The sequence below is a fragment of the Prionailurus viverrinus genome, chromosome B4 (genome assembly GCF_022837055.1).
Source record: "Prionailurus viverrinus isolate Anna chromosome B4, UM_Priviv_1.0, whole genome shotgun sequence".
NCBI classification, from domain to species: domain Eukaryota; kingdom Metazoa; phylum Chordata; class Mammalia; order Carnivora; family Felidae; genus Prionailurus; species Prionailurus viverrinus.
In genome coordinates this window covers 16,956,690-16,967,045 of record NC_062567.1, presented here as the reverse complement: position 1 = coordinate 16,967,045, position 10,356 = coordinate 16,956,690, and the positions used below count along the sequence as shown (strand labels likewise).

General features: G+C 48.9%; 1 protein-coding gene across 2 annotated transcripts; it reads left to right on the top strand.

The window, feature by feature from the left end:
• Nucleotides 1–432: 432 nt before the first annotated feature.
• Nucleotides 433–3,766, top strand: SKIDA1 (SKI/DACH domain containing 1). 2 transcript variants are annotated; one of them, XM_047868670.1, is made up of 2 exons: nt 433–636; nt 751–3,766. In XM_047868670.1, the coding sequence occupies exons 1-2, from the start codon at nt 579–581 to the stop codon at nt 3,609–3,611; spliced, it is 2,919 nt and encodes a 972-aa protein (XP_047724626.1). In that variant the 5' UTR covers nt 433–578; the 3' UTR covers nt 3,612–3,766. The 2 variants fall into 2 exon arrangements, with proteins under 2 accessions (XP_047724626.1, XP_047724625.1); XM_047868669.1 differs by having other exon boundaries at nt 748–3,766.
• Nucleotides 3,767–10,356: the final 6,590 nt, after the last annotated feature.

Below are 10,356 nucleotides of genomic sequence, written 5' to 3'. Positions count from 1 at the left end.
GTTTTTAAAATGCTTTTCTTTGAAATGATAATAGCTGCAGCGGTAAAATGCAAATAAAGGAAAAAATAGGCAATATTCCTTTAAAGGCGAATATACAGGGATTTTTTTTTTTTTTTTTTTTTTTTTTTTTTTTTTTTTAAGCGTACACACACTGGTTCAGATGAAGTCTGTGAGTCAGGCTGTTTCTGAGCTCCGATAGTTTAATGGAAAGATTTATATACCGACTGTATTATTTACTTTGGGAGGGGAGGTGGCAGTATAAGGGTATGCTAATTAGTGGGAGATTTTGGGGGGAAGGGGTGGAATATCAATTTTTATTGCATCACCTGTCAGGAGTGTCCAATCAGCGCTGGCTTTAGGGGAATTAATTGATGAAGGTGTCTCCGGACGAGCTCACTTCACTCTGTCATTTTATTTGTAGCTAAAGCAGCGGCGGGAATAGCAGCTGCATTTCTTTTCTCTTTCTCCCTTCACATTCCATTATCATAGTGCTCCAATGGAGAAGGAAGGAATAGAGGGGCCCAGGTACTGATCTGCATCGGGGACTTAGACCAACACACTGGCAGATCAGAAACCGGATGGTTTTTTCCCTCTTTTTAAAAAAATACGAAAACCAAAAAAAAAAGCAAGAATCAAGTCAGTGTAATTTCATGTTTTGTTTTGTTTTGTTTTGTTTTTTTTCCAATAATTTTGCCTAGAGTTTGGCACTCCCTTCGCCGGGAATAACAGTCTTTGTTATTTTATTAGCAGGATGCCTTGAGACACACGCAGCATCTGGTGGAGGATTAACATACATACATGTGTATGTATGCGTCACGTATATATTTACTGCAAATGGTGGGGATCATTTAGTGCCCGAGATGGGAGACCTGAAGTCAGGTTTTGAAGAGGTGGATGGCGTGAGGCTCGGCTACCTCATCATTAAAGGAAAGCAAATGTTTGCCCTCTCCCAAGTCTTCACGGATCTGCTGAAGAACATCCCGAGGACGACCGTGCACAAGCGCATGGATCATTTGAAAGTGAAAAAGCACCACTGCGATCTGGAGGAGTTGCGGAAACTCAAGGCAATCAACAGCATCGCATTCCACGCCGCCAAATGCACTCTCATCTCCCGGGAAGACGTGGAAGCACTCTACACCTCCTGCAAAACCGAGCGTGTCCTCAAGACCAAGCGCAGGAGGGTCGGCCGGGCCCTGGCCACAAAGGCGCCGCCGCCAGAGCGCGCCGCCGCCGCCGCCAGCCCCCGCCCGGGTTTTTGGAAGGACAAGCACCAACTTTGGCGGGGCCTGAGCGGATCCGCGCGGCCCCTGCCAATCAGCGCGCAGTCCCCGCGCCCGGGCGCCGCCGCCGCGCGCCCCGCCGCCCATCTACCTCAGATTTTTAGCAAATACCCGGGCTCGCACTACCCGGAAATCGTGCGCTCGCCTTGCAAACCCCCTCTAAACTATGAAACTGCCCCGCTCCAGGGAAACTACGTTGCTTTTCACTCGGACCCTGCTTATTTTCGGAGCCTGCTGTGCAGCAAGCACCCGGCCGCCGCCGCCGCCGCCGCCGCCGCTGCCGCCGCCGCCGCCGCCGCCGCCGCCGCCTACTACCAGGCTTCGGCGGCCGGGCCCCAGCCCAAGGCGGCGGCGGCGGCGGCGGCGGCGGCGGGCGCGGGAGGCCCGGTGAGCCTGACCTACCGGTGCAAGCGCAAGCGCGGGGGCGCCAAGGACTGCCTGCTCGCGCCCCACGCCGGCGCCCGCCGCCTGCTGCTGCTGCCCAGGTCCTACAAAGCCAAGGCGGCGGCGGCGGCGGCGGCAGCGGCGGCGGCGGCGGCCGCCGGGGCCACTTGCCTGGAGAGGTTTCATCTGGTTAACAGCTTCTGCCCGCCTCCCCACCACCACCACCACCACCATCACCACCACCACCACCACCACCACCGGGCCCAACAGCCGCAGCAGAATCACCACCCCCCTCATCACCACCGGCCGCAGCCCCATCTCGGCAGCTTTCCCGAGAGTTGTAGCAGCGACTCGGAGTCCAGCTCCTACTCGGACCATGCAGCCAACGACTCCGATTTTGGCTCCAGTTTGTCCAGTTCCAGCAACTCCGTGTCCTCGGAGGAAGAGGAGGAGGAGGGAGAGGAGGAGGAGGAAGAGGAGGAGGAGGAGGAGGAGGAGGGGGGCAGTGGGGCCTCGGATTCCAGCGAAGTCAGCTCGGAGGAGGAGGACTCGTCCACGGAGTCGGACTCCAGCTCCGGCTCCAGCCAAGTGTCGGTGCAGAGCATCCGTTTCAGACGCACCAGCTTCGGCAAGCCTCCCAGCGTGCAGGCGCAGGCCAACTTCTTGTACCATCTGGCCTCCGCCGCCGCTGCAACCAAACCCGCTGCTTTCGAGGATGCCGGCAGACTTCCCGACCTCAAGAGTAGTGTCAAAGCCGAGTCGCCGGAGGAGTGGAATCTGCAGAGCTGGGCCCCCAAAGCGTCTCCGGTGTACTGCCCGGCCAGCCTGGGGAGTTGTTTCACAGAGATAAGGAACGATAGGGTATCTGAGATTACATTCCCACACTCTGAAATTTCCAGTACTGTAAAGAGAACTGACCTGACAATTAACTGCTCGGCGGAGGGGGCCTCTTCACCTAGCCCAAAGACAAACAATGCATTTCCACAACAAAGAATACTCCGAGAGGCTAGGAAATGCCTACAAGCAACTCCTACTACGCACTGTGCTGATAACAACACAATAGCTGCTAGGTTCTTCGATAATGATTCTTCAGGAGCAGCCGCAAATTCAGAGAAAGACTCCAAAATCCCTCATTGTGCTGAATTTGCTACGGATTTGTCCTCTTCCCAAGCCGCTTCTGAGGTGGATGGAGCAGCACCGGCAGCAGCCACGAAAGCTGAGAATCCGTGCACTAACGCGGGCGACAAGACCTTGCCATTTCTGCACAATATTAAAATCAAAGTAGAAGACAGTAGTGCTAATGAAGAATATGAACCTGACCTTATTACAAATAAGCTTAAGTGCGAGTGCAATGATACAGAGGGTGAGTTTTACAGTGTGACTGAAAGTAAAGAGGAGGACGCCTTGTTAACCACAGCCAAGGAAGAAGGTTTTGCATGCCCTGAAAAAGAAACGCTTTCCTTAAACCCACCGGCTCAGAGTCAGGGCCTCTCATGCACTTTAGGTTCTCCAAAACCCGAGGATGGGGAATATAAATTTGGTGCCAGGGTGAGAAAAAATTACCGGACACTAGTACTGGGAAAACGACCCGTACTTCAGACACCTCCAGTCAAACCAAATTTGAAATCAGCTAGAAGCCCTCGTCCTACAGGTAAAACCGAAACACATGAAGGAACACTGGATGATTTTACAGTTATAAACAGACGCAAAAAGGTAGCCAGCAATGTAGCATCAGCAGTGAAAAGGCCATTTAATTTCATGGCAAATTTTCCTTGTCCACCATCACTCATTATTGGGAAGGATGGGGATTTGTGGCCGGCGTATTCCTTAAACACCACTAAGGATTCCCAACCTCCTCACAAAGCCCATCCTATATGGAAATGGCAGCTGGGCGGTTCTGCAATACCTCTTCCACCGAGTCACAAATTCAGGAAATTTAATTCATAAAAGTGTTTTGGAAGATATTTTCTTGAACCATATTACCTTCCTTTTGTTGTATAACTGCACAGGATGGTTTGTACAAGTCCATTAATGTGTTACACCCCTTTTGGAGCCCTGGTTTATCGCATTTTGAAGACAGAAATCGGATTACTTTTTTTCCATTGCGGGTTTTTTTTTTTTTTTTTTTTTTTTTTTTCCTGGAGGAGGGTGGGGGCGGGGTGGGAGAAGGGTTGGTTTACATTCCACAGACTACTTCAGGCTAAAGACTCAAGTAAAACTCAGTTATTAAGGTAGAGCTGGAACACTTTACTGTTTCAATGCTAATAATGCACCCGGTACCTCAATTCAACTGCTACAAATAAATGTCAAAAGGTTGAATAATAAATATTACAATGAGCCATTAAGTTTATGCACTAGATTTCAGACCTGAAAGTGTAACTGTTAATTCAGTGAAAGTTTGTTAGGTTACGTGGTTACACAGTGAGGTAGAAAGAAGTTTCTGTGAGCCCAAAATGTTCTTTTCTGGAGCTCTTTTTTGTGGGGCATCTTTTTCTTTTGTTCCCCTCATTCCTTCTCCAAGAGTAGTTAGCACTTAATTTTCTTTCTTTCTTTCTTTCTTTCTTTCTTTCTTTCTTTCTTTCTTTCCCTCTATCTCTTTCTTTCTTTTTTTGAGTGGAAAGATTGGGGAGTCCTGCTTGAATGCTGGTAAAAGCTGCCTCATATATACTGAGTAAAAGGAATATGAGATTGCTTTTTTTTTTTTCTTGTAAAGGATGGGATTTTACTCCTTGCAATTGGAAAAAGTCCTTTTTGTGTTCTCACCCAAAGGTTATAAATAAGGTGACTCTTATTCACTATTGTCCTGCTTACCTTGTGGTCTGACTCCTCAAGTTTGACTCCTCAAACTTGCAAAACAATTAAATAGTTCCCTTAATAGCAGGATATTTTATGGTCTGACTCTTCATAATGACAGAGCAGTAAATACAACCGAGAAAAGTACAATGGGTCAGAGTTCTAAGCATATCCCCAATGAAAAATAACAGTTATTTTAGGGCTCTTTGGTATCAGAACTCAGGCACTTGGGTTTTATTACCTTTTACTTTTTCCGCATCTCTCGAAACTTCTGTTTTCAGACCATCCTGTGATAAAGCAGGAGAGTTTCTACTGCAAGTGACAATCAGAGGTGACTATCTATATTTGCACTTAAAATCAAAGTAGTTCAACATGCAAATGGCTAGGGTCTAGCCCTTGGTAAGGGCCATGCTGGTGTGCTATCTTGTGATGATGGAAGCAGCAAATCAAAATTATGGAAATTTGCACTGTTGAAAAGCATGCTTTAGCTTTATTTTCAATTAAAAACACTGTTTAAAATTCCTGGTTCCATACATTTCTACTTATTCCAGATTGAAGAACGGTTAACAGGAATGAATGGTTTTGTTGGCATTTTCATTTGTCATGTTTTTGCCTGAAAGAAATGCATTTGTTGGGTGTAGTGTTTTGTTGTAACACCATGTGATGAGGCCAGGCAGGTTCTGTGCAAAACACTGGATTTCTTTCTAAATAACAACAGAACTTTGCAAACTTGTTCCAAATCAAGCGCAAAAAGTTTCAGGTTTAAGACAGTGAAGCAGAGATCAAGTGCTATTTTAATGAATGTTAAATCTGGCAATTTTTGGTCCACCCCCCTTAGTCTGACAAATTAATTATGGATCTCAGATTTTTGCCATCATACTCCTAAGAAGTTGCATCTATAGGTCATCAATCGTAAAACAAAACAAAACATCAATGAGATGTTTACTGTGTGAATTTAAGTCACTATTTCTCATGGAAATGGACTCTTTTTTTTATTCCTTGCCCTTCACCTTCTAATTCCTACTCCCTTTGAAATTTGTCTTTTGTCTATAAATGTTTCAGTTAGATCTGGATGGTCTCAGCTCTAATTGCTGTATATGATCTGTGGTTTTACTCTTACTGTAAAGGACAGAGGCTGAGAATACCTGCATCCAAATACATTTGGATGGAGTAAACACATGCTTTGAACTGCCTCCCTTCCTTTCCTTCTTGAATGGTGCCAGATGTAGGTTCACTGGATCCTTTTTTTTTTATTGGGATGATAGATATGGTCAAAGCAAAATTTGGGGGATGTCCTCCTTGAATTCATGTTTGTGTATCATTCCAAAGACCAGTACAAGTTACAGTTAAAGCCCCTAGAAAGCTGAACAATCAGCTTCACAGCCTGAGTTCTTTCCTCTTTGGAAGGCCATACAGAATTTGGGTGCAGTGATTTGTCCTGCAAAATCAGTCTGTAAAAAGTGTGATATACACACACTGGAAGTCTGTAATTTCTATTCTTTAATTACTGCTAAGTCAAGGGAGTTCAAAGTATGATGACTTCTAAGACTAGTACTTTTCTTGTTGGCTATGGAATCATTGTTCCCATATTATAAATTGAGAATATATTTGAAGTCTACAGATCTTGGGGTGTGAGAGGACCGCTAGGTAGAATAAGCACAATTTAAAACAAATATACCCAATGGAATTTCTGACATAAAATATCGGCTTCCAGCTTTGACACTTGGTCTCCAGCCCTCAGAGAATCAATAGTTTCAGTTTATAGGAGCTGGAGAATGAGCAGCATGGAGGCCGAGGCATTCCAGAGTGATACCATCAAAAGGAAAGAAATTAAATAGTCAACACAGATTTCACCCCACAGTACTACAACAAGCCAGCCAACCACAGCAAAATCTGAGTTGGGGCTTCTGTTAGGAGAGTGTACCAAATAGTATTCAGTAACTTGCAAATACAAGGTATTCTTTAGTCCCTCAGCTGTTTTCCCATTCTGCTGTGGGAATTATTCTCGGTACAGTTTATTTCATTTTGGTTGTTTTATGATTAATGTTTTCTAAGATGCTATAAGTGTCCCAGTTGTTCAAAAAGTTAAGCCTTATTGAGAGAAAAACAAAGTTACCTCCATTGATAGATTGCATTTTTACCTTTCGATGTTTTCAGGTGATAGCATTTTTTTAAAGGCACTCTATGGTCCCAGGGTCACTTAGTCCTATGTCTAAAGCTCACCACCTACAAACATAAAGAAAATGAAGGAATCTATGACTGTTTGGGGAAACAAGCTTATTTTGGGTCTCCTGTAAAAATAGTTTCCTGATAAGATTCTGAAATGAAGACTTAATTATTTTTTTAAGAGATGTGTGCACTTTGTCTTCCAGTCAGGTTATCTGCTTTCTGAGAAAATGGAGCTTGCTCTTTTTCAACTATTTACTCTTTAAAGTGGGTGTTCTTTTCTACTGGCTTACTTGATTACAGTGCAGTAATCTCAATAATGGTTGTTTATTTTTAAATCAACAACAAGGAGCCACCACTAAACGGCAATAACACAAACTAGATGGGCTTGGTGTGTGGATTTTTACCTTACCCGTGTCTGGGTGACTTTCAATGGTCTACAAAATTTTCAAAGTTCTGGTCACAAGAATTGAAGTGTCTTCTTGATAGGAGAATGATAGTTTTGTTTGAATGCAGGAAAAGATAGAGACTCATGCCTCAAAAGCATTTTTTTTTTCTTTCAAAGAAAGCAAAAACAAAAATCCTACATGGTAAAAAAACAAAAACAGAACCCTCACATTAAAAAAATAATAATAATAAAGCTTTAGTATCTACAAAAGCTAGAAAATGTGAGTTTTGCTTCACCTTGAAAATAACTTCCTGCTGATAAAAGATGTGAAAAAGAGTTTCTTAGAGCCAAACTGGAGGGGGGGGTGGGTGGGAATTAAAGGCTCCCCATCAACTAACTTCAGGAAATTGACAAGGAGGAACAGGCCATCCACCTTAGGGAGTCCGCCCGGTCACCCAGGTCTTCCCCAGGATTTTCCCCTTCCTGGAAGGAAGAACTATTTTTAACGCTAGCTTTGGTTTTGGTTTGCTCCCTAGGCCAAAGGGCATTTGCAAACTAGCCTGGGGGGTAGGGAGGTAGGGAAGCTCAAGGAGGTGGGGGGAAGGGCTGCATTTTACCTGTTTGGCAGGCAGTCTTTTGCAAAAAAAAAAAAAAAAAAAAAAAGGAGGGGGGCCCAGCTATCATTCTTTGCCCATGCCCTAGGCCCCCGCTCTTCTCTCGCTCCTTTTCAAACTGTGGCGGCCTCACAAGCTCCTACTTTAAAAGGCCTGAGATGTTTTGCATGAAGCCCTCACAATAGGGGTTGAGGGAATTGACAGTTTCAAAAACAAGGCGTTCAGTCCTTTCCAGCTGCCGGGCCCGCTCTCTCGCACCAACTCCTCGTTCCTCTCTGCTGGTGGCGTCCTCGGGAGAGAGCTGCCATCCTCCACCCCGCCAGCCCGCATTCCGGCCGGCCCCACCCCGCCCCCGGGCTGTGTTTGTAAACAGGGGTCAGTGTCCAGGGGCTGCTGGCGCGGGGCTTGGGACTGGCGGGCTGGTAGGGAACGCAGGGGACGGCCTAGCCGGCGAAGGGCCGACCCGGGGGACGTAGCGGCTTCGGGGTCCCTTTCCCCCCTCGCTTTCCACCTAGGTGCCAAGCTCTGGCCACCGTGCTGACCCAGGGCAGCTCTTAGCTCTCTGGCCTGGGCCACCACACCGGAAAGATGTTTAAATGCCGCCATTTTGCACGGTGGCAAACAAATTTCTTTGTGACTCCCCCCGCTCCCCCGGCCAGATCCTGCTCTCCTCTGAATTTGTCACCTACTGGCTCCCCGGGGCGGAACAGCCCCGTACCCCTGAGCGCACGACCCCCAGCTCCTTTCCACGCAGCCTCCTGTCCCAGTGGCCTCAAGGCCAGGCCCACCGGGAGCAGAGGCGACAGGGCGCGCGGCCGGTCCTCAGGGACTGGACCGCCTCCTCTCACTTTGCGCTCCTTTTGTGTGTTCTGAAGTCATCTCCCACCCCGGCACACGCACACACTGCCTAGCCATTTCTCACCTTCTCGCCCAGGCCTCATCTCTCTGTCCCAGGCAAATGGGGCCCAGCTTTTTTGCTCTGGGCGGAGGGCTGGCCCAGGTCTCCAAAATGCGTGCGTGCGACGCAAGTGGCAAAGAGATGAGGCTTCACACTGGGCCAGCCAGCACGGCTGTGAACGCCTTCTGGGAAGTGGCCCAAGACCTGCGGGCCCGGAGTCTGGGGAGGGCACGGGTGCGCAGGCGAAGGCCCAGCAGAACTCCCAAAGAGGGGGGAAGTGTGATGGGGCAAGGCTTGCTTTTCTTTGGCGCCGTGGTTCCTGTCCTTGGAACCTCTCTGAGCCTCTGCAAGTGGAATGATGACCTGGAAACGGGAAACGGGCGACAGTGACCTGGAAAACCACCCTTGGCTGGGGAGGTGGGAGTGCAGCAATGCAAACAAAGCTGCTCCCGGAGGAAGAGGGGAAACAGAGGTGCACCGCAGATAGGTCACAGGAAAGTGCAACAAGCTTGCTTTTCCCGGGTGTTTAAAATGCAGCCCCAGTTGTAAAGTGTGTGAAATTACGCACTGGTCTCTTAAAGAGTGCCTAATTTATAGTAAATAGCAAGGTCTTTGTAAATGGCTTTATTATGTTGTTTCTTGTTAATTGTTGAGAAAATCCCCATTGTTGAGTGTGAAAGGCTTTATGAGCTAACCTGGTCCTCGGCGCAATCAGAGGGCAGTAAATGGCCGCTCGGCCTCGGAGGCCCAGCGCGGAAGCGGACGCCGGGCCGAGCGCGCCCGGGCGACCTCTGGAGACGGCGACTCGGCCTGGGAAGCAAGTGGAGAGGGTTTCCAGGCTTTCATTAAGGAGAAGGCGTGTTTTGAACTCGCGGGCCCCCGAGAGCGGCTCGCTAAGTGGGCCGCGGAGAACCGGGGGCGCCGGGGCGACCCGGGCGGCTTGGGCCGCGGGGAGGCGGAGCGGGGCCCGGCGCCCCTCTCCGCTCCCAGAGCCTCGGACACAGGCCGGCCGGGCCGGGCGCCGGCTCCAGCCGCGCCGGGGTGGAACTGGTTCTCGGGCATTGTCTCCACTTCTCCAGCCGCGTGGAGCGCAGGCTCAGGCGGTTTTGGCCAGGCCTGCGGAACGCCCGAAAATGCCGGGCCGAGAGGCTGGAGGGGCTCCGGGCGGAGCAGCCCCCCGAAGGGGAGCTCCAGACCCCTGCCTGCGCCTCCTTGTCTTTTGTTTAAAAGCTGTCTCTCTCCCTCTCTCTCCCCCACTCTTTCTTCCTTTCTCTCTCACGCGCGATCTCTCTCTCTCCCTCTCTCTCTCGCAGAAACCTGAAATGGACTCCGAAGAAATGAGAGGAAAGGTTTTTGTGTGGGTGTGTGGGTGTGAGACAAGGAAAAGAATTTCTTCTTTGGTCTAGGATAAGATAGTCTTATCTCCTTTCCCCATCTTCTCCAGCTGTCCTTCCAGTGAGTTGGGACCCAGGAAGTGTATGGGCAAAACCAGGCAGGCGCTGGGGTCATTTGATGAACTTTGAGGCGAGGACCCCGCGGGGTCCTGCAGGCCTGGAGAGGGCGGACGGAGAGCGCCTCCCTGGGCTCGGCCCGCGGCCTTCCCGGGACTTGAGACCCGGTGCATCGAGGGGAAAAGCAGCAGCAGCTTCTGAGCTCTGGCAGTGGCCCAGGGAAGAGAATTTCTTCGTGAGCCTACTTGGGGGAGGGGGGGGGCGGTGGAGAGACTGGGTTAGGTGGACTGTACGTCAGGGTTTGGACATTAGCAAATGCAAATCACAAGGAAATGTTAATTCCAGTCAGAAAAACCTATATCTTCCCTATCTTCCTGGCCTT

Coding starts and splice junctions, on each gene's coding strand:
- SKIDA1 (XM_047868669.1), top strand. CDS start 579: ATGGTTTTTTCCCTCTTTTTAAAAAAATACGAAAACCAAAAAAAAAAG. Junction 637..747: donor AAAAAAAAAGCAAGAATCAA/GTCAGTGTAATT, acceptor TTATTTTATTAG/CAGGATGCCTTGAGACACAC.